The following is a 25,368-nucleotide window of genomic DNA, read 5'->3' as shown; positions in this document are numbered from 1 at the left end:
GAATGGTCTGTTAAAGTAAGAGGTGTTCAGCCTTGATTTATATGCTGGGAAAGATGGGGCATTCCTTCCACTAACAGGCAGGTCATTGTAAAGTTTGTGAGACCTTTAGCCAAAAACTGTTTTCTTCTGAAGTAGTCTTATATTTCCCTGGGAATTTAAGATGGCATCCATTTTGTGATTGTTGTGTACAATTTGGAATATAGGTATTAATGTCTTTTATAAGGTATGGGTAGGGGCATGAAGCTGTTAATAGCTTTATATATCAGAAGGAAGATTTTGAAATTGGCTGCAAACTTGTCATATAAACTTAATGGAATATTCCAGCCAAATATAATATAGCAACGTTTCTAATATTTTTATTATTTTGTAATTAACAGATAGGTAATGAGGGACTTGCTGCAGATCTTCCTGATGACCCTGATACAGAAGAAGCACTCAAGGAGTTTGATTTTCTAGTAACGGCTGAGGATGGGGAAGGAGCTGGAGAAGCCAGAAGCTCAGGGGATGGAACGGAATGGGGTAAGCTGAGCCTTTTAGACTTTTAAAGTCTACCGCTATGGTAGATGTAAATTATACCAACCTGTGTCTCTCCATTTTTGATACATGTCAGGGGGAGTATTTACAGCATTGTAACACATCACCATCATGCTGCCTAGTCTTTGGGGGGGAAAAAAGGTCAGTGAAGGGATAAAGATATAATCCAGAGTAATAAGGTGTCTTCTGATCTTTCTTTCTATGACCTAATTATTCTTTAAGTTGTCCATCACATCATAATTATGTTTTTCAGTTTTGCGTGTGTGTGTGTGTGTAGTTTTACATGCAGTATATGTATAAATTGTTGTGTAATACTGTTAAATAGATACATTCTAGAATATTACACTTCAGTTATTTATAGATGGGAAATCTGTTACTAAAGGAAAATGGGTTTGAGAAAAAGCTATAAGCTTCATCTGATGTAGTCTTAGTTGTTTTGTGGCCAAGAGTACATTCCATCACATCATAGAACTGGAGATTGTATTGTACTAGTATTGAACACCCTCCTTTTTTAATTCCGTCCTATTTCTACAATGAGCACCATAAGGCCCGAGACTGTTTCATGATCACGAAGGACTTTTCCAAGACCCCAGGCCCTAGTAGCTTTTGTTTTTGAATTAACATTGGAAGAGAACTGAGAGACAGGTAAATAAGCCGTTTAAATGGGTAAGCAGATCTCTATGTATTAAAGAGGAAAGCTTGATTCAAAAACAAATAAGTTTTTAATGTGTTACATTACTTGGGGGCAAGTTTTTCCCACGTGTTAAATGTCGCACTCTGAGCTTTGACTTCTCGCTAATGAGAACAGATGTAGCTTATAAGCAATTTTTATTTCTTTCTGTAAGAACATCAATGGTAATCACTAACATTACATGTAGAGATGCGGAGATCCTGTTACAAAATGGCCTGTCCATGTTTGATCAAGGTATGATTACACTGTGGGATTTCATAATATTGCAATATGTGACATGATAGTTGCAATTCACAAATGCTATGATATGAAAATTAAGTGTACCCATCCTGATGGCATACATTTGCCTGCACTCAATGTGTAAAATTGTCATTAACTTCTAAAAGTTAGGACAGTAAAAAAAGGTGGGGGTGAAACAAGGTTTGTTAATATTTTCTATTAGAATAAAACACTCTATTCGCAGTAACTACCATAAGATTTTTAACAGTGTTTGAGAGCTGAATAGTGTCTGTTTACACTTTTATTTTTAGTGTATGTGCCACAAATGGACAAATGTCAAAGTTTAGCAAATAATATATTGTAAAAAGAACAATAGATTAAACAAATGTGAACAGGCAATTCAACCTAACAAAGCTCACAAGTCCTATCTGCGTAATTCTTTCGTAATAAACATTAAGTCCAGTTATGAGTCTCCTAGCTTGATTTAGGCCATGTGAGAATGTACACTTGTGTAGTGGACAGATATTTGAATCAAGTTTTTATTGTTTCTAATGAATTACATGCATAATTTTCATATGTGAAACATTCTGATCTTAATTACTTTTTGTCAGCTGTACCTAACATGAAGGTTAGCTAATGCACCTACAGTATGTAACTGTTATGTGTTGTAACTATTATTGTATTCCCAGTTTTACTGAAGGCACTAAAGTAAGACACTACTACAAAAAATGACTTAAATGGAATAAATTGAGTCAAGGGTTTTATTACGGTGTTGATTGATATATTTTTTCACGTAGAGAGATGGTTTCAATTTTAATTTAAGTAAAGTAAATAATAAAATGCAACACTTTTCAGCAGGAAAGGAGAGAGACACTCAAGGATGATGTACAGTATCTATTGCTGCAACAAGATCACAATTTGTTAAAAATCAGACCATGTTACTTACAATGTCAGGACAATATATGTGACTATATTGTCATGTTTTGACCAAGTACTATAATAGTGTGTTGTGAGATCACTGGTGTTTCCTACCTCTATCCAAAGGACTAAGCAATTATGGACTCAAAACCAAGTGAGAATCTAACAGCCTCAGATCAACTTGACTATAAAGAAAAAACAATAAGCATGAGCAATGAGTGGAAACAACGGCTGTTTGCTTTCGCTGCTAGATTGTCAGTGGCGTCAAGTTAATGACTCCTACAGCAGATGCAGTTGTGGGACAAAACTCTTTGCATGTTTAGGAAATTTTACAGGAAGTATAAAAACTTGGTTATTGTTTTTACTGTTAGTATCAAGACCAAAAGTCAGTAAAGCAATAAACGAGGCAAGGATAGCAGGTTCACCAAGCAAAAAAAAAAAATCAATATCATTGTTCAATAAAAGCAATATTAAAAGTGCAAATCTACTTCAATATATAAATAAGAAAAACAATTCCTTAACAGAACCAAAAAAAATACAACCACCGTATGGCACACATCCATAAAAAGACAAAAGATAAAAAAGCAAAAAAAAAAAAAATGAGTCCCTTGATTAAAGTAGTCAAGGTAGTAATTGCTGAAGGTTAAAGAAAATGAATGCTTCTTGCATGCTTTCTCTATTTGTGTAAAAACCCAGAGGGAAAGCTGGTTTGCCCCGTCAAGGCATGAATAAATATTTTCATGTATTGAAGTCACCCTGCACACAGACTCAAGTGACCAGATCTGAGGTTCTCTTGGTCTAAATTGAACTGCCCCAGCCTAGCGGATGGATCTGCGTTTATCCTGGGTCAAACATCACTTGATCAGGGCCTTAACACCCCTCTCCTTGGTCACATGCCTAATCTGGACCATATTTTTTGCGTGTCATGCCACATGTCATTTCTGACGTTTGCCCAGTTTACCCACAGCCACTATGCACTTTTTATAACTCTGCAATTCAGAACTCAATGGTCACACTTAAATAACACTGGGAAGAATCTAACAAGCTGCAGGCACTCGTCTACACTCGAGGGCCAATCAAATGAAAATACCTGCTACACTTATGTTCCTGTTCCTGCCCCCCTATGCACCTGGATACCAACCCAGTAGTTAAGCAACTTTGCCTTAACACACAAATATAGAAAATCATCCATAAACTATAAAAATCCTCTTTGTCCTCCATCCGCTGACTTGCATTGCTCACATTTTGGTTGTGTATAATTTATAGCTTGCAGCAGTAACATGTAACATCTGGCATGGAAAAGTTATGTTGAGCTATGCTGGAAAAGTAATATGAAAATGTATATACACATTTAGTTTGTTGACATAGTATGAATATAGGTAAAAGTTGGAGAAAAAACTAAATGGAAGATGGTGACAAATCAGAAGGTGTGTCTCAAATTGAGAAGGACTACTAACACCATGATTTAATACATGGCTTGGTTTGTATATCCATTTACAAAGAAAAGAAATCACATTTGAATGCCTTTTTATTAATGTAAAGCGTTTCTTTTCATCTCTGATTTAAATCTAGCAAATGAAAATTGATTAAATGAACTCTACAGTGATAGTTTTTTGGTTCCTTACCCCCACCACTAAGCCGCCATCCCCCCCGCACTTAATGTGAGATAAAGTACGTTGTTGCTCGAGTAGAAGCAGATCTCTTATATGAAATCATTAAAGGTGAAATAGAACATGACATCTTCAAATAAGAAAAGTAACCTGTCCATGACTGACAGTGAAGTTAAGTTGGTCATACTTGATACATGCAGTCAAAGGTGTTTTATTCATTTTTCATTTCACTACAGCCGTAGAGAAAAGGTAGTATTGACAATTCACAATTTCAGTTATTTTGTTACCCTGGGAAATGTTTGAGTTAGAGGAATCCAGAATGTTCAGTCTGCTTTAAGTGATTTGCAGCATTTTAGCAACATAGATCAAAGTATAAACATTGTCTTGAAAATGATTCTTGGTACAGAACCGCTAAATGAAAATGAATTTAGCTGGGCAGAACTTTCTGGGTTCATCTGCCCCACAGAAAGTTTTAACAGGAGTAAAGTGAACAATGTCGCATTACATGATTTGTAATAGGAGCTCGAGAGCAGTATCTGATTGCTTGTCCTCAGGATGTCATATTACACAACTGTAAATTGCAAAGTATGTTAAATTCGATGACTGTGTGAGGACTTTTCCGCAGGATTTCACATTTTTAAACTATGGTGATCTCGCCCTTTTTTCTGATGCCGTCTATCCTGCTGCTTGACGGATTTACAGCTAATGCAATTTCTGCTGCAGTCTCAGCTCTGTTTGTTTTTTTTTTTTATTTCTGTCATTGTATGCACAACATGTGACATCAGACAGACGAGTGTCTTGTTTTGGCAGGTCTAAAAACTCATGTTCCTTATACTTCTCCGCTGCATTAAATGTATTGTACTTTCAGTTGAGTGCTACTTGGTTGTCAGCTCTCACATATACAGAGCCCGGCACTACAGCTAAAGACAAATTCAAACCTGCTTGATGTTGTCAGGTTGAGTTGCAGACTGGTTGGAGTGAGTTGCTGGATATGTCAGACTATACGACTTAAGATCACAGGAGTCTATCCCAATTGTCTCTAAATTACCACAGTCATGTAAAGGAGGTTTGTAACAGAAGATGTTGAAAAAGTCTTGTAATGTGACATGGCTTTAACAAACTGTACATACCACTCTCAAACCTACTTATTTAAAATCAGGTTCATGGAGGGTCAAGCCTATCCCAGCAGCATTGGTACATTGCAGGACCCAACCGTAGATAGGAAAAAGAAATAGGCGATTAATCACTTTATTAAGGGACATGGCAGAAAACCAAATAGTCCAAAGCAGAAGTTCATATAAACACATGGAGAACATGCCAGCTCCATGTGGACAGGTAGCATCACTTGCATGCAGGATATTGGCTTTGTGAGGCAGCAGCACTATTCACCCACCACTAAATCAAAAGATTATACATTTTTTAAAGATCATCTCAAAATACAGTGCATCCAGAAAATGCTCACAGCGCATCACTTTTTCCACATTTTTGTTATGTTACGGCCTTATTCCAGAATGGATTAAATTAATTTTTTTCCTCAGAATTCTACACACAACTCCATAATGACAACGTGAAAAAAGTTTACTTGAGGTTTTTGCAAATTTCTTAAAAACTAGCAGACCACGTGTGCTTTGCTGCAGTCGCTGTAGTTGGAATGAGATAAAGTAAAAGTCTACTAAACACTAAAGTACAAAAACGAAGTAGAAAGTAACAGTAAACCGCAACACTACCAGGAACACTTGCACACCTCGTCTACTAAACACTAAGAAACACTAAGTAGAAACAGTAAAGGAAAAAATACTGTTCAGTACGTACTGCGTTTAGTAAACAGTAAATCAGTAAAGGAGAGAGGACTAAACACTAAGGAAAAAGAACGACAAGACCGCATCAGCTGCGGAGCGCAACTCGGAGGGAAATGAAGTGAATGGGAGGAGAGATGATCACGTGACTCCCCTACCCGCCTCAACTCTCCATCCCTCCACAAACACAGTCTCTTGGATCCCAACTCTCCTTTATATGTATAGATGAAAAAAGTGAGAAAGCGCATGTACATAAGTATTCACAGCCTTTGCCATGAAGCTCAAAATTGGTGCATCCTGTTTCCCCTGATCATCCTTGAGATGTTTCATTGGAGTCCACCTGTGGTCAATTTTAGTTGACTGGACATGATTTTGAAAGGCACACACCTGTCTATAGAAGGTCCCACAGTTGACAGTTCATGTCAGAGCACAAACCAAGCATGAAGTCAAAGGAATTGTCTGTAGACCCCCGAGACAGGATTGTCTCAAGGCACAAATCTGGGGAAGGTTACAGAAAAATGTCTTCTGCTTTGAAGGTCCCAATGAGCACAGTGGGCTCCATCATCCGTTAGTGGAAGAAGTTCAAAACCACTAGGACTCTTCCTAGAGCTGGCCGGCCATCTAAATTGAGCAATTGGAGGAGAAGGGCCTTAGTCAGGGAGGTGACCAAGAACCCGATGGTCACTTTTTCAGAGCTCCAGAGGTCCTCTGTGGAGAGAGGAGAACCTTCCAGAAGGACAACCATCTCTGCAGCAATCCACCAGTCAGGCCTGTATGGTAGAGTGGCCAGACGGAAGCCACTCCTTAGTAAAAGGCACATGGCAGCCCGCCTGGAGTTTGAAGGACTCTCAGACCATGAGAAACAAAATTCTCTGGTCTGATGAGACAAAGATTGAACTCTTTGGTGTGAATGCCAGGCGTCACGTTTGGAGGAAACCAGGCACCGCTCATCACCAGGCCAATACCATCCCTACAGTGAAGCATGGCGGTGGCAGCATCAGGAACTGGGAGACTAGTCAGGATAAAGGGAACGATGACTGCAGAAATGTACAGAGACATCCTGGATGAAAACCTGCTCCAGAGCGCTCTTGACCTCAGACTGGGGCGACGGTTCATCTTTCAGCAGGACAACAACCCAAAGCACACAGCCAAGATATCAAAGGAGTGGCTTCAGGACAACTCTGTGAATGTCCTTGAGTGGCCCAGACTTGAATCCGATTGAACATCTCTGGAGAGATCTTAAAATGGCTGTGCACCGACGCTTCCCATCCAACCTTATGGAGCTTGAGAGGTGCTGCAAAGAGGAATGGGCGAAACTGGCCAAGGGTAGATGTGCCAAGCTTGTGGCATCATATTCACAAAGACTTGAGGCTGTAATTTCTGCCAATGGTGCATCGACAAAGTACTAAGCAAAGGCTGTGAATACTTATGTACATGTGATTTATCAGTTTTTTTATTTTTAATTAATTTAATTAATTTTTCAAAAACCTCAAGTAAACTTTTTTCACGTTGTCATTATGGGGTGTTGTGTGTAGAATTCTGAGGGAAAAAAATGAATTTAATCTATTATGGAATAAGGCATAACATGTGACATAACAAAATGTGAAAAATGTGATGCGCTGTGAATGCTTTATGGATGCACTGTATATTGGTTATTAAACCAAAAGAACACATTGGAGGATCTTTGAAAATAATATGTATTGTTATTTATAGAGGTATGTTACTTAACTCTTGTGGATTAAGTAGATATTAAAATGTTACAAAAGTTATTTAATTGTTGGATGGACCTTTGACAATAAATACTTTTTATTTAAGTGATCTCTTAAAGTTTATTGTCCACTTGTAACTAACTCTATGATCTGCCTTAAAGATAACAATGCCAAGGTAAGCTTAAATAACCCTGAATAGGAAATTCATCTGGCAAAATTCTGAAAAAAAAAAGTAAAGAGAATACAGTAAATCTTTGCTTTTCTTGAATTCTGTTCCCATGGATTTGCTTATGAGGTTGAGATTGGAGAGCATGTGCTGATAGCACGTTGCCGCACCCACCCCACACAATGAACCACCTGGATTGGGAGCCAAGTGTAGTAGGGGACACGATTTGCTTATCTTCTATTATAAACATGGCAACCCATTTTACAACACCCGTGGCCATGTGGAGTAGAAAATAAATTCGGAGAGGCCAGTTGCACAGCAGTGACATGTGAGATTAAGCAACAACCGGACTGTGATGCCCTTACATGTCCAAGGCTGCATATATGCTACACTGAGTGGATCAGGGTGCGCCTACTTAGCGCTTAGAGATTTGGGCAAGTAAGCTGTTGAACCCCATTCGTGATGGGGATTGGTGCTTTCAATTGTTCCCAATTAATGAGGAATTCCCAGTAAGTGCAGGTCATAAGCCCACACTGATTGAGTTGCTTACAGTCACCCGTGGTACACCTACAGGACAATTGAACTTGACTGTACAGGAAGTAAAGGTTATAAGAAGGTTTCCATAGGTGAACCCGCAGTAATGATCATTACTGATCCTCAAGGAGTAGCAGTGGATGGCCCACGTGTCTGCCCAACCTTGTTTTCCTTCGTGGGCCCTCCCCCAATCCACTGTCCCACCAACACCTAACCCTGTTTTTCCCATAGGATCTATGCTTCACTACTGTATCTGTAGTTTCCATATCTACAGGGTTTTTCAGGAACATAACCCAGTGAATAAATAACAAGAACTGACTGTATAAAACAAAGTATTTTAGAAAGTATTGTCTCATTTACAACTTGCATTCCTGTTGTTGTTGTTGAGCTCCCCTTTATCACTGAATAGCCCACTTGCTGAATGTTTGTCGCATTGTTTATATTCTGTACTGCGCTGTTCCATTACTTGATAAACTACTAACAGCAAGTTTATATTGCTGATGATGAGCAGGGTTGTCAAGAGTGTGATCACATTTTGTTAGTTCAAAGTCCATGTATCGCTGTTGATTAACCCCAGTGACAGTGACTGCTTTAAGGAAAAATGTAAATGTCCAGTAAAGCACAAATTGTTACCGCAATGGTAACGCATCATATTAGAGCTCACAGTCTGAGGTTCAGTGAGGATTAATAGTCAGCCATAAAGGAAAGCTCACACCACACATAAGTTCACATGAATTTTTCTTCTCCAAGACTTTCTGTTGGTTCTTCAAGGAATATGAATTCTGGGCACTCATGTATCCATCTCGCTTGTAAAATTTATTATAATTGTGTTTTTGGCTGACACCTTTAATACAGCAACATGAAAGATCAGGGCACTATTAACAGAGTTATGTTTTTTTTGTGTGGTTGTGACAGATTGAGGAAATGCTGGCAGCCTTGTGGTTTAAAGTCTAGTGTTATAGACATTACACCTACTGCCTACCAAAAAAAAGTATATATACAGTATGTTTGCCTTCTGCCTTGTGGATCAGAAAATTATGTAAAACATTTGCAAATGAATTTGAATAGTCAGCGTAGCAACCTGATAGGTGAAGACATGAAAGGTACATGGAATCAGAGATATAGAGAAAGAATTAAAAGAAAGATAATCGGATGGAACAGTGATAAGAAGGTGTGCAATGAAGACTGTACGTTGTGAATCTGTCTCATTATCTGCACCAGCTAGTACTAATTCTATCAGGCAAATGTTCCTCGTTCTGCTAGTGTATATATATAATGTATTATAGTATTATACTATATGGCTTTATCTCAAGCTCTAGTGACCAGGCTGTCTGATTTCTCCTTAATTTCTACTTCCTTTTCTCTTCTAAAGGTTTCTGGAAACCCCCCATTAAATTTTGGGGCTCACTGGATTCCTACTTTGTACTGTGCAGTGCAGTCTTGATCACATTATGACATAACCTATAATTAATCAGTGACCATTACACCAGTCGAAAGTCTATACTCATTATGTTTTTCTTCGTTGTATTTCTGAAATTCTACTTGCAGTTGTTGTTTGTTTCCTGTCCATTTCTCATTTTTTGAGAAAGTTGGAGTCTCATTTATTGCAGTTTAGTGGGAGTTGCAGTTATGACCTTGAAAATTCTTAAAAAGAATTTATAAAGGGGAACATACAAGATATTGGAAAAAACAGGGTGTCACATTTAGTGTTAAATAAACAAGTATAAAAAAGTGGCCAAATGAGCAGACAGTTAGTTTGGCTGTAACTTCCACAAATATCCGTTAGTTAAATTTGATGTACAGTAGTTGCCGCTACTTTAGTGTCCCTGACTTGTTATAAAATACTCTTAGAACCAGCCTGTCAGTGCAGCTCAGGTCCCTGGTGTTAGTGGAAATGCTGTATCGCTCTTTTTAACATTTTTAATTATTCAGTTTTGATGGTAATTGAAGACCCAAGTTCATTATTTATTTTCATAGTGCTTTGCTAATCAAACTCGCCCCACATTGTTATGGGTTGACTTCCATTTTTTTTTACTGCTGAAGACACAAAACAAATCAAATTTTATTTGTCCTGTACAAATGACATGCAGAGTACAATAAGCAGTGAAATTGTTAGTTACATAAGTCCTTTGACTGTGACCCCTAGACAGATATAAAGGGACAATAACAATACATAAGTTTTTAAATCCAAAATTCATCGAAGCGATTATCAATATGAAATAATAATTACTAATAAATAATATCTATCTATCTAATACTAATGACTAAATAGATGACATAGACAGCTTAATTTGAGAGAGCTAACAGTGGGGCATTGTGTGGTTCTGGACGCCTTCTTTATTAAACATGAAGATGGACTGTGGTCTGAAGACCCTCCACTGTCTATCTGAACTGGACTTTAAGCAGTCATATCGTTTACCTGGCCACCACACAAAGAAGAGGCCATTGTTGGAATGGCTTGTGTCTCAAAATGCATTATGAGGGTAGTCCTCTGCTGTTTGTTCTCAGAATCCACAATCGGCTCCTTTATCTTTTGGGAGGAAACAGCAGAGGTACGACCAGGAGTTTAATTCACTTTTAGCATAATGTGCTTTTACTTTTTAGGTTGTGGTAAAATGCTCTGACTGCACAACTTGCAAGGGGCTTGCTGCACTCATACCTATTGTTGATGTATTAGATTTTTAATGAATGCATTTGCATTATAGTAACTAATAGTGTTGTTAATTGACTCATTTTTTTTTCTGAGTGCATGTTGTTAACTTTTCTATTAGCATATATTAAAGAAAAATAATATGGTTTCTAACTGGGTAACGGGTAGTATTTTTGCTGTTATTTTAAAAAAAAAAAAAAAGGCCAATGGTTCCTACTTAATATTCTGTATCCTTATAATATAAAGCAACTTGACTCACATAGAAACATTCTGCTGAAGAGAAGAAGAATTTTAAAATATCACTAGGGTTATTTTTCCATACTAACTGGCACCTTTTTGAATGTTTGTATGAATTTGGGTTATAACATGAAGGCTGTATTAAAATACTAACTCTTAACTGCCTGCACTGCATGTAGACAGAGATGACCTTTCCCCAACTGCGGAGGTTTGGGAAGTAAACGAGGGGCTAATAAGTAAACTGAAGGAACAGTACAAGAAGGAGCGGAAAGGCAAGAAGGGGGTCAAGAGTAAGTGAACTTGATTCTCAATATCACAGTTCAGCATTTCTCATTCTGTAATGCGCTGCTTTTCTCATCAGTTCTGTTGCCTTTTTTATTCTTCATTTCTGCAATTCTATTTGCATTCAAAATAAGGGGGTGCAACCAACACTTTTGAAGAACTACTGTTTGGGTCAGTGCCTTTCTCTTTAATTTGCTGACAGTCTCCCAGCTCTGGGTCTGTTGCTGAATGGGGGTTTTATGCTGCTGTTTCCAGTTCATAACAAGCTGTGGCATCGATTAGTAGAATTCATTTCATTATATTTTTACTCTGCTCTTTATATTAATGTTTTTAAACCAATATCAGTGGCACAAAATACAATATTTGTCACAATTTTCAGTATTTTAAGGTAAGTTTATTTTCTAAGAATTCCTTCTCAGCACTTTGGTCCAGGCATAGTTCAGGTGAAATGTGAGCGAAGAAGATTCTCACTATCACACAGTATTTCCAAATGGATCAGAGTGTAAGCAAGAACTGGAGCCATCATAGCTGCTGTGCTATTGTTCTCTCTCTTCCCCCCCAAATCTGCTCACGCTATCCTCCCATCTCACCCTTCCAAACTTGGACCTTGCACTACTGTTATATCAAAGCTAATGAATGTTGGATGAAAGCACAGGAGTAAATGACATTAAAGGGAGCTACTGCCTCTTTGTTCTGTTTGCTCAGCTAGCATGTGATACCACTCTTACTTGCACTCACTCCTTCTTACTGATTTTGTTTGTTCTGATGACTCTTCTTACCCTCACTCATTTTTCTGTTATGTAGGCTAATTTACCTAACATCATTGTGAAAGTAACTGTCCCTCCTCTGTACCAGCACAGCTTTGTTCTTGTATCTGTGCAAGTAGGGACAATATTGTTGTCACCCACACTAAGCTGTATCCTGTCTTCTCAAATCTCTGTTACCTTTAGAAATGTTTGTATTACATCCAGGGTACCTGGTAATACACCGCTGCAAATTTAGTCAGCAGATAATCAATAAAATATATTGACAAACAACCACCCTCCTTAAATACATACCAGAATTACTAAAAACAAAGAGAGACTTCTGACTTGGCCAAAGATGAGAAAAGAAGCAGTGACCATCACAGTGAGGCATTATAAAAGCGCATTGCCATCGGTAAAAAGAAGCCCTAGTATTGTGTCTCAACATACTTCTGCTGAATAATTCCATGGCTAAAAGTCTTTAATGCTGTGGTGTCACAGAGGGGATGAGCAGCGTTGTTCATAATGGCTGTCAGTTTTTCCTTCATTCTCTCCTCCTCAACTGCCTCCAGCTAGTCAAGAGGGTGTCCCATAACTGATTTATGCCTTTTTAATTAACATGTTGATTCAGTGGACCTTTCTTGAAGTGATTTTCCTGGCCATCACAGAGTTATACAACATTGTTTCTACCCACATTTAAAGGAGTGCCATTTCCTAACAACAAAAAGTTTGGTGTGCTCTTTTTCTATCTCCTTTGTGTTTCTAGACCAGTCATTGATGTGGACCCCAAGTACTTGTAGCTCTGCACCCTTCCACATCCACCCCCTGAGTAGTGACCAGATGTAGAGATGACTTTTGGTGCAGAAAAAGTCAATAAATGGCACTGGAGAAATCAAAAGACATAATCTTCACGTGGTGTGTAATGTAATGGTGGTAACATCTGCCATACTTGTTATCACTGATGTTTTTGATAAAAATTCAGATGTTTCAATGTTTGAGTTTGTTTCCGGTGTGAGAGCAGAGAGCGAACATCTCTCTTACAAGTCCCTTTAGCTCTGCTGCCATGTAAAGGCTTTTTTTTCCCCCCATTTACTCCTTGCAGTTTCATATTCAAACACAATTGGACATTTTTGTTATAGAAATTGAATCATTTTATGCTCTCTAGATTTGAAAGGAATATTAGCTGAAAGCCAATTACAAAAATTGCTTCCTGACTTCCTCATCTAATTGGAGTATGTGGTGTTTGCTGCTGGTTTTATTTTTATACCTAACTTGCCTGTTTTTATTTGTGAAAGTTAAGGTTTTTCTGACAGCACTATCTTTCATCATCTTTTCACACCGGCCTTATGTAGCTTTGTCCAGGTGTCCTAACACAGTTTTGCCTTGCAGATCATTTGTATAATTTAGTTTTTAAGTTGCACCAAAATTATGTTTTTGTACATTCCAAGTGGAATATTTAAAGACATTTGCTATCTTCATCATCTTGTATACTATTTTGAGTGCCAGCACCTATAATACAATACAGGTTCATTCTGTATCAAAGTATATTTTTTTCTTGTGATTTGGATAATGTAGGCTAGTTCTCAGTCCTCCTTGATTACACAGTGCTGGTCACGTTACACAGCTTCTACAATCAGGACAGGTTTCCTGAATAAAACGCTGATTTGTTTGTGTTAGATGTAATAGATAATCATTTAGATCAAAAATAATGCACTGTTCATATTGACTTGGTCTTCATTGTAATTCTTTGCAATTTATATTATTTTACATGCCCGAATAATAATACACAATCATTATACTGTTAAAAGTACAATGCATTTACATGAAATGTTCCCTAAACATGCGCCAAATGAGTTGTTTCGTCTTCAGTGCTATTCCTGTGACAAAATTGCAGAACAAGTGGTGTGGCAACTGAGAGTGTAATAAATGTACAAAACAGCATTTCTTTAAGTATTATAATGGTAGACACATCACTACTCAGATTGCTCACTAAATTAAGAACGCTCATATCCACACTTAGTGGATAAAGATTTCCTAAAAAGTACAAAAATAAAAAGTAGAAACCTGAAATGTCTGCAGAAGCCTTCCATTCGTGAAGAAAGCTTGTAGTGGTCCGGTGCCGCTAAGATTCACACCGTCAAGATGACGGTGATTTATTTATTTTCTATAGAGGATCCCAAGGACGCTCCCAGCCTTGGTCCGCCCGCACACACTCACAAACAGAGACAAAATAAAGCACACTGGGAAATAGCAACAATTAAAGAATATAATGAAATTAAATAATATAAATGAAAACAATACCACCCCTGTACCCCTACAGCGATATTACATTAAACACAAAAACACAACTCCACACAGCAACGTCCATGGAATACCAGACCGGATGTAGTGAGAGATGACGAGAGTAAGTCCAGAGATCTGTATGTTGTAAGGGAATGAAAAAACAGTCCTACCGGTAGACGCTGTAAGGGTGAAGACGGATGGATGGTTCAGGAGCGCTCCTATACTAGCGGGAAAGCCGTGAATCCATAATCAGTCGTCAGCACACAGGTAGACAGACGATCCAGACCCCAACAACGAGTACAATCCAGGACACAGCCATTAAATATGGCTTAATTAACAGAAGGCAGTCCGACAGCTAAGCGACACACAAAATACAACAAAAAACGCTTCTTTTTCTCTTTGGACACCTGACCACCTTTGACCCCAACAGGCCCTGTAGGGACTGCTGGGAGATGCTGTTCTAACTACAAGCTTGCTGTCCAAATTTTGGATGTTAGACAAAAAAATACTCCCTGTAGATTGGATGCATCATTGGAAATTGATACTCCCTGTCGCCAGTTCATCCTGTTTGTCTTTCTCTCCCTCTCCATAAATTATTGCAGCTTAAGCTTATTTGTGTGGATTTAATGTTTATACTTTGGAACAATTGACAATTAATGGATTTTCACAATATACCAAATGTGCTTTGTGTGTTTTTTAACCTTTTTATTTTGAAATGCCGTTTCCAACAGTAATATAAGTCACACATACAGACTTGTACTTTAGGAAATAGCAGGTATGCATGCCCTAATATTTCACTGTGAGTGCATGAGAAGTGGGCTCTTCAGGGGGAAATTCTGTTACCACTCTTACTGGATTTCTAAAGGCTGCAGAATTCCATTTTCTTATTTGTGTGTGTGTATGTATAGAAAAATAGGAATGAGAAAAGGTACAAAAAAAGATTACTGCACTGTGGAAATCTAACAATGGTCCAGCACATTCTTTCTGTATGTTGAAAAAACATGTTTATTGAAGAATATTCTATTATTTCTAAAATGTTGAATATATTTTTAAACACAGAACAAAAGATTTGGTAACCTGCAGAATCTTAGAAAGCACTGTGAGGGCCTAATGTGAATTCCACCCACGAGTAATGTTTTGATTTCTTTTTGCAGAAAAGGTCAAACCATGAATCAGATGCACAAGTTCAATTCAAACTGTCCATAATTAGTAGTTCTCCTTAGTAGTGAGTATGTTAGATTTGTACCCTAAAATTCAAATGGAACAACTAAAATCCTGAAATTCCTTTCCGATGACCTGTTAGAAACATTTGACCAGTTTGAGGAAAATATTCTACACGTCAGAGTTATACAGCTAAAAGACCAACATGCTGCCTCAGTGTGCGATTGTTTTTGTTGTTTTTTGTTTTTATATTTTTACTTTTTATGAGTTTCAGTGACACTTTGTGAAGACTTGTAACTGTAATTTTGTTTTTTAATACATTTTTGCTAAGGCAGTTTTTTTAAAAAACTATCACATACTAGTAGTCAATTCTGAAAAAGCTGGAAATGCAGACTACTGTTTGTTGCACCCCTAATGTAAGAAATAATCAGGAGTTTCTGCCTTGTTGTCTTGCTGACTTCATGCAAATTACCTTCTCTTGTTCCTTTTCTTTTTGATTTTCATTTTCTGCTGTTTTCATATCTTTTTTTTTGTCTTAGATGTGCATTGGCCATCTGCTTCCTATTCAGATTAAAAATGTATTTTTCATATACATATATTGATCTTTTTAGAATATGAAGTCATTTATTTAACATTGTATCCTAATGTTTTTGCTGCATTTCAATGCACTATGTTGTAAAGGGTTTTTTTTTTTTTTTCCTTTCCCTTGTGGTGACATCATCATGACATAACAAAGTTTGTTTAATGGAAAACTGTTTTCTTCTTGACAATGTCTTAAAAAAAAATAAAAAAAGAAACCTCCAAAATTCTAATATATTGCATCTGTTTCTCTATATTATTTCATCTTTATTTCAACATTCAGTTGTGCTCATAAGTTTGCATACCCCTGGCAAAGGTTGTGGTTTTTTTATATAAAGAAAACATTAGTGATCAGACAATGCACATTTCCTTTATTTTTAATGGAAATAAAAGTAAGTTATTAGGCACCACAGAATAGCAGAATCGTTAAACAAAGCATATCAATTAAAGAAATAATAAGGCAGTCCTGTGCAGATGTTTCTATACCCTTAGCTCTTAATATCATGTATTCCTCCCGTTAGCATCAGGGATGGCTTGTGGTCTTTTGTGATGGCTGTGAAAGAAGAGGCTGTTTATTTTCCTCTGGCTTTGTAATAGCAGAACCCCTAATTTTATAGTTCTTGATCAAAGTTTGAACTCTGCTGATTGGTGTGTTCATAACTTTGGATTTCTTTTTATATCCTTTTACTGATTTATAAAGTTGAAGTACATTTTCTTGCATATACTTCGACTTCGACTTTTGCTTTTCCCAAACTCATTGACTGTTTATACAGACACTAATTAAAACCAAACAAGACACAGGTATGGATACTTACCCTTAATAGCCATCTTGACCAGTGTTTTTGTCAACCAGAATATAGGTTGTCAGACCAGACATACAAGGATATTTGAAATGTTTGATTAGGGCAATCTGTGCGATTTTAGTTGTCATTATGATTACTTACCTTTTTCTAAATTCATTGATGACGCACCAGCAGCAATTGCAAACTGCCCCCTTGGAGAAATGAGCGCGATTGGTATAGTGGGTAGGGGGTTTCCCCCTTGGTAAAATGAGCTTACTTATAAATGGGAAACATATTCTGCAACACTGTTGATCTCTGGGACAACCCACCAGTGGCAACGTGCCACCCAGTGGGTGAGAAACATTGTACTAAAGGACATACACAATAATTCTGTGATGACAAATAGCTTCACCTGACCACTAGAACATAAGAAGTTTAACAATCAAGAGTAGACCATTTAATCCATCTAGCTCGGTTGTTTAGCCAATAGTTAAGCTGTCCCAATATCTCATCCAGAATCATCTTAAAGGATGCCAGTGTTTCTGCCTCAACTCCATCTCAGTAGTTTCTTCCAGAGTTCCACAGTTCTTTGGGTCAAGAAGTGCTCCCTGGCTTCAGTCTTAAATGCACTTTTCCTTAATTTCCACTGATATCCTTGAGTACATGACTCACCATCGACAGGGATAAGGACCCCACTCAGTCTCCTCTAATCAGACTAAACAGGTTTAATTCTCCGAGCCTGTCAGAGTAGAATATGTCCTTAAATCCTGCTCATACCCGGTTGCTGTCCTCTGCAAAGCTTCAAGTACCGCTATGTCTTGTGTGTAACATGGTGACCAGAACTGTACAAAGTACTCCGTATGCAGTCTTACTAGTAGTTTATGTAGTCTGAGCATAACATTCATTGACTTGTATTCAAAAGTTTTTGTGATATAATGCAACATTTTATTTGCCTTTTTTAATCGCTTCTGTGCATTTTTAGTCAATGAAAATGATGCGTCAACATAAATCCTTAAATCCTTAAAAAAATTTTAAAAATAATAAAAAATAATAAAAATCCTTTTCAGTGGTTGTTTCCTGTAGCTCAGTGTCTCCCATCTTGCATGTATGACTGATGTTCCTTTTGCCCACATGTAGCACTTTTCCAGATTATTTTCCTGGGTATTCACCCACTTCTGAAGCTTGTCCAGGTCTTTTTGAATTCTTTTTGCTGCCTTCTCAGTGTCTGCCATTCCTTCGATTTTAGTGTCATCTATAAATCTCACAATCAGTGTCCTTAATGTAAATCAGAAAACTGGAGTGAGCAGGAAAAACACATCTCTTTTTATTAGGATTCGCTATTTTTAAATAGAAGCGTGGGGTTTTATCTGATCACTTATGTTTTCAAAAAAAAAAGAAAGCCTAACATTTTACAAATTTTCAGGGGTATATAAACTCATTAGCACAAATGCATATAACACTAAAAATTGTAGACATGTATATTTTTTAATACACTTGTTTTGTATATTTCTGTGGGTTTTTTTTTACCTTTTTTTAAGCAAATTTGACACTTTATTTTTTTATTTATTATTTTTAAACTACCTTATGCTATATGGATGGTCCCCCAGTTTTTATTTACTGGTCTGGAGGAATCTAAATATGCCTCTGCTATTGACCTTAATTTACAGGGGTCAACAAGACAAAACTGCAAGACATGATAGCAGATCTGAGGGATGACGAAGTGCCCCACATATCTACTGGAATCTTTAATCAGTCTGTATCAGCTGCAACTAGAGTGACTGATCATGAAGGTCCAAGAGCAGAGGAAGGTACACATGTCCAGAACTGAAATTTTTCATCTGATTTAAACCTTTTTTTGGTAATGAAGGGGGAATGTGGGCCTTTCTTCTCTAACTGAATTTACTTTGGTCTCTGGCAACCACTCTTTAAATCAAAGAAGACATAAAAGTCTACCTTATGCACAATACAGGTTAACATTTGTCTTCCATAAAACTTGATCTGTACAATATGATTTGCTCTTTTGGAAGCCAGTATCCAAAGTGACATCATTTGGAAAAGTGGACTGCTTTAAGCCTGTCATCTATTGATGAAAATTTTCCACGATGGTTGCATATGGAGCTTGATTGTAAATGCAACATTGAATAAATCGGTTATGTTGTATATTAGTATTTCCCAGAACACATTTGTCAGAAACTTTACGCTTCCAGTGCAAATTTAAGTTTCATATAAGACACCATCACAAGGTATTTAACGTAGTGAGCAAGAAAATATTTTGAAATAAACAGTAAATGCAGTACCTTTAAGAAACAATTACAGGCTAATGCCTAAATAAGCTCTTTTACAGAATGTGTCTGGTTACAAGGACAGGAGAAAAAATCATCATTCACTAGGTATGATTAAACTCAAAACACCTTTAATTGATGCACAGATGGGAAATTCATTCTCTCTCTTAGGATCATAAAGCATCCACAGGCAGTGCAAACTGTCAAGTCAAATCAAGTTGGGGAGCATGCACTGGTACAGTGCACTGCCGCACCCACTACACAACGAAACAATTCAGGATCCTGGTTGGCAACCCCCGGGCAGACTCGCAGTTCAGTCCCACCCTCCCAAAATGACCTTCTGTCTGCAGCAGCAGCCATGCGTTACGTGGGCGACCCCTTGACCTGGTCCAGCCACTCGGGTCACCAACAATGAGGAACTTAGGAGCTGGGGTCCGATGGCCATAAAGAAAAAAAAAAAAAAAGGCTGAGTAATGTCTCTTGGGCAGCATGTCATGGAGTAGGCGGGAAGAATTTGTTCTAACAATCGTATAAACAACCAGGCTTCATTTGCTGTGTTCAGAGGGAACTGCCAATTGTTGCTTTTTGACAGCATTTCGGTGGATGTTTTCTAAGCAAGTCTATATAATGTTTCACACCCAGCTGGCATAATGGCACACTGATTGACAGAGCGTAATGGTGATTGTCAAGGCACATTGTGCCACATCCTTGCTAGCATCTACAAGACATTTAAGGTGTGTGGTCAATTATACTGTAGTAGCTAAAGCCCTAATTCAGGTAGAGTGTGCATTTTGTTTTTTGTGCAGTGGGTTGCAGAAAAGTTTCAGGCTGTTGTTTTGAGAGCAAGTAATAAAGTTCTGTGTCTCTATACCACAGTTTGATTCTTGTGATAATCTCATCATCGAGATACAGACAGTCTCTGGGTTAATAGTATCTGACTTACAGACAACTCATACTTACAGACTGCCATAAAGTCAGTTGCATTAAAAATTTGAAGAAGGCCCATTTATTCTCAAGCACAGGTAGCCGTGGGCACAGTTGCGCACAGATGATGTGCACCCTGCTCAGGTTATAGTTTAAGCATTCATGCTCAACGCTGCATAGTTGCAGTTTCTCCCTGAAGTTTTTCTTTTGCCTTTACATATCAATCTTGCAAATATTTCCACTTCTGCCTGCCGAAATTTGATCTTTGTCCAAGATCTGGATGATTTCCAATTGTGAATGCAGGCACAATTGGCTATTGCTATATCTACTTAATGTTGGATTGTGTATTTGTGGCTAGCGGCATTTCACACCACTGTTCCTCCAATGAGGACGTGTTTTCTTGTCTAGTGTATGTGCAGTTGATGCACACAGGGCCGTGTAATTAAAAAATTCTGGGTTTCCGTGGTTGTTGATGGAAGGCTCCGCTCACCAGGATTAAAATTTATGACAACACACTGTAGTGTACCTTTGTGGCAATGCGTAACAAAGAAGTGTGTGCGTTACGATACATTGTGACACTCATGAAAACATTCCGAGGCTTTACTGGTTTGTTAGCTTAAGGAAGGAGCCTTTTTAAGTCTGGTCATGCTGCCATTAACGCTGTGTTGAGTGTGTATGCATAAAAAGGTAAAATATATACAAATACAAACAATTTTCTAACTGACTGCGAAATAAGAGCCGTTTGAATTACTTTCGACTAACCTACAAATTCGAGTTAGAGTCGTAGGAATAGATCTCGTTCAGCTGGGGACTGCCTGGACTGTGAATTGTTCAAAACAGGAATGCTGCAGATTGTGGTACACATGGTTTTAATTTCATAAATTGACACTAAGTTATACCACCATTTTCAATATTTATTTCATTTGTAGAATAAGCCATCGATCTCTTTTAATTCTTCCTTGCCTAAGGGTACATAACTGATACATTCACACAGGGGCCACTGCTGATCTGCTCAAATAGCCACAAAGCAGACATCATGCCAGTGTTTTTGTGAAGCCTGCCATTTTGCAAGTTCTTCACTTGTAGGTTTCTCTCTCCACATGCATACAATTTCCTGATCTGCTCAGGTCAGAATACTCTTTGGCTCCATTTGAAAAAAAAACAGTCCTGTCCATTGAGTCTATGGTGTGGAGACAACCTACCTTAAGAAATACTTCTTTTGACATCATTAGAGTAAAAAAGAAACTTTTTCCTCAGATATGGATTGCCTTGGTTTACCATTCTGACATGCTTGGTCTGGATAAAGAGTTTCTTCACATAGCTGGTTGGTGGTGGGATTCACACATTTCAGTATACTTCAGTACAAAATCTGAAACAATTATGTTTAGCCATTTATAAAATACATTAGATTAGAGACACTTTACTAATCCCATTCAGAAATTCAGAATACATGCCTGCCTTTGGCAATATTTAAAGTGAGTGACAATTTCAAGCTTTGAGAGTTATGGTTATTTTTTTCTCAAAAGATGCAATATTGATAAATATTTATGAGTGGTACATTTTCCAAAAACCAAAAAATACAAAAACAGAATTTTTCATGCAGCAGATCCTTTGCCTTATTTCCCCCCTTTGATTGTGTCTTGGTGAATTGAATAGGTAGCCACTCAAAGAACAACACGGCTTCAAGCTGGCAGGCTGTGGCTCATTGGTCAGTGCTGCTACAGCTTCACAGGGATGCTGGCATGGTTGCTGTCTCTGTAGAGTTTGTGTTCTCCTTGATTGTTTCTAGATCTTACTCCAGTTTCAACCCAAATCTCATCATATATGATTTTTTGGAGTAATTTGTTTATCTTAGTTGGTTTAATTTGGCAGAGGCGATTGTGCTTACAGTCACTTGTCTTATTCTAGGATAGATAGATACTTTATTAATCCCAAGGGGAAATTCGCATACTCCAGCAGCAGCATACTGATAAAGAACAATATTAAATTAAAGAGTGATAACAATGCAGGTATAACGGACAATAACTTTGTATAATGTTAACATTTACCCCCCCACCCCCCTGGTGGGACTGAAGAGTCGCATAGTGTGGTGTGCCTCTTGCTGTCCACTGATGTAACGAGCAAGTTCATACAAATAACAGCTAAATGGTTTGGCAGTTTACATGTCTTTGAAAGCTGCATTCGGTAGTAAATTAAACTTGTGCGTTCAGTAGACCCAAGTGCAGCATCTTTACCAATTAGTATATGATGTCAGTAGTGACACAGGCAGAGCTACCCACGCCGTGTATTGGTCTGGAGCCAGACGGGTTTTAAACTGTTTGTTTGAAAAGATACATAAGGTAAGTGATTATGCTGCCCTTGTTTAGGTAAAGTGAAGTAAAGGTCTTGCTGAGGTGGTTTTTCAGTGTTTTTATTTAATAGCAACATATTTAAACAGTACTACTTTTATTCAAATCTGTGCCAAATGCTTCACTGTGAAATACCTTTTGTAACAACTTGTAGAAAATAAAATGACAATTATAAAATAATCACATGAAAAGGTAAAGTGATAAATATAAAGCATGTGTCATTAAATTGTATGAAAAACATAATTCAATAAATGTCACTTAAATTATTATGTAATGCAAATTTATCATTATATTTTGGTTCAATAAAGAAGTCGCCTTCCATGTAATTATCGCAGGTTTTATTTGGAAATGGCCTTATTTTTTAAAGATGGTTTTCATTTAACAATGGGACTTTTCCTTCTGGCCATTTCAATTCCTGCACAATTATTTCAGTAGGACTCTTTCCATGATGGTTTGGTCATTTGTCAATCAAGACCAGCAGGCTGAACCTCTTCCTATTGGTTAATCATTTCCTGTCAATTACATTTGCCGGAATGTAGGTGATGTACTACCAAAAATCTTTAGTGTTGCTTTTCTGGCATTCAACATTTCGGCATTAAGGGTTCGCGTTAGTCAGTTTTCCAGATTAAATAGATAACATAATGTATGAGGTAATGTCTATAAACTGCACTTGAAATGCCCAACAGCCTAGTTACAGTTCTACTGTTATCATACCATTTGTTTATTTATTTCAGGTAAGGAACACAAAGGTTTTGAGGTGTAGTTGTTATGCTCACTAATCGTGATACCAGACATTGGTAATTTAGTGCATGTTAATTAACCTGGCCAAGTCAGGATTTGACTGTACTCTGTATAGATGACGTGAATAAGCACCTACTGTATAACCCCCTAACAGACTTTCTTCCTGTTGGGTTAGAGAGATCAGCATTTAAAGATGTCTAAAGCCTTTTTTTGGATCTGGGACTTACAGTAGAGAAAAAGAAATAAGGGCTTATCAGATGACTGCAAATGGGTTTGAAAACTGTTGCAAAACCCTGACCTGGACAAGCAGGTTGAGACCGTGGAAGTGTGAAAGGTAAAATATGTTCCTAAAATAAGTTGTTAGGAAGTGATGGCACTAGTTTATAGGAAGATAATGGTGTTGCATTAGCATCAGGTGATTCGTTTTACTTCATGTGCTTATTTTAGTCTGTGTGTGAGCGAATACAATCCCACATTCTCATTCTTGATACTGTGGACATTCTTGCACCTTGGTCTTCTCCACCTTTCAGGTGTTGCTCAGTTGAGTGGAGCATTTTGTTGTGAGCTCTATAATGCACTTCATACTTTTCTTTTGTCTAGCAAACACTTTCCCTGTATGCCTGGAATGTTTTTTTATTCTGAATGTTGCTGATTGCTATTGTGTCTCTTAATAAAATGAGTCAAAACCTTAAGCTTGATGTCATTGAACTTTTAACAGCTTGGCCTCTGGTCTGTCTTTGTTCATAAAACCTGTTAAGTCAAATCCTTGTGATTTTATCTTCATTTTTTAGGTTATTAACATGACTCTGCTAAAAAACCTGGATTTTATATTAATGTTTTGTTTTTGTCATATTTTAGCAGAGCCTCTGACGTTCCCATCTGGTGGAGGCAAGTCGTTCATTATGGGATCCGATGATGTTCTGGAGAGTGTCCTTGGCCTTGGAGACCTGGCAGATCTAACAGTAACGAATGATGCTGACTACAGCTATGATGTAAGTATCAATTATTACAATTAAGTAATTTCAACTAAATGGCCAGTTAGTCACATACAAGTGTTTTCTTAAAATATATATAAAAAATATTTAGTTGATACTTTGACTTGATCTAATTAAGTCTACAGTACTATGTTTTTTGTATTGGTAAATGCAAACTATCTGCACACAGGAGTTTTCACATAATTTATAAAATGATCTTCCGGAAACTATCAAAAATACATATGATGTAGACCTTTGTCTGCACTTGGTTATGGGCACATCAATGGCATTTTCCATGCAGGGACTGTGTAGTGAAAAACTCGGATCATTATGTGCTTTCAAAATGACTAGTGTACACGGGACTGTAATAGCACAGTCAAACAGTAAGAATGCTTGTATTATATTTTGACAGTGTAACCACTGGTTTTTATATCTCAGCCCAAGTTTGGCTAGTTGCACATCACAAGAGTTCCGGTCAAACGTGGTGCTGCAGTTGCCTATCTCGCTGCGTCAGGATGTTCGATTACATGACTAACTCTGTGCCAACGTTCTGGCACAGTTTCACATTTCTCTCACAAGGTATCCTCTTTTTCAGACAGTGCACAGCATGCTGCCTGATTGAGCTGGTCATGTATTAATGCTTTCCATGTGTGCCGAGTACATCTACAAATCTTGGCCCTTTATTTTTCTTTTTCCATTTATTTTAAGTATGTAAAACATAAGACATCAGACAGACAAACCTCACTTCTGTTTGTAAGGTCCTAAACACCCGCGTGCCTTATTCCTCATAGTTGCTTTATATTCATTGTTGCTTCTGGCTGAGCACTCATTGGTTCTCAACTCTCGCACACACAGAGTCCACCCCTGTGATTTATCAAACCAAATCTTGCACACATCAACATTCTCCCATGCTAGCACTGATTTATCAAACCTGGTTGATGAGTCACTAAGTGTGTCAGGCTACATGACTGGCTGTTATGGGAGAATGCTGTCACTGCCAATTTGATTATATAAATGAAATCTGCAACTGAAAATTGCTGTAAAAGTCATGTAATGTGACAAGGCCTTCACTCCATAACATGTCTTGCACATAGACCCCTCAGGCACAAAGGTAATATTTATACCTGGATATTTTTTATAATTAATCAAACATTAGTAAACTGTGAGTTTATATACAAACTTATAGGGTGTGTCTTACAGAAGGA

At 37.6% G+C, this 25,368-nt stretch overlaps 1 protein-coding gene across 1 annotated transcript in view; it reads left to right on the top strand.

Annotated features, from left to right (window-relative positions):
* The window catches only part of strn3 (striatin, calmodulin binding protein 3), a 127,869-nt gene that overhangs the window by 73,352 nt on the left and 29,149 nt on the right, over nucleotides 1-25,368 (top strand). Inside the window, 4 exon segments of the mRNA XM_039741231.1 lie at nucleotides 378-519; nucleotides 11,244-11,354; nucleotides 18,562-18,702; nucleotides 24,048-24,181. Coding sequence (XP_039597165.1) covers nucleotides 378-519; nucleotides 11,244-11,354; nucleotides 18,562-18,702; nucleotides 24,048-24,181 — 528 coding nt within the window.

Source organism: Polypterus senegalus, chromosome 18, assembly GCF_016835505.1.
Source record: "Polypterus senegalus isolate Bchr_013 chromosome 18, ASM1683550v1, whole genome shotgun sequence".
NCBI lineage: Eukaryota > Metazoa > Chordata > Cladistia > Polypteriformes > Polypteridae > Polypterus > Polypterus senegalus.
This window is presented reverse-complemented; position numbering and strand designations above follow the sequence as displayed.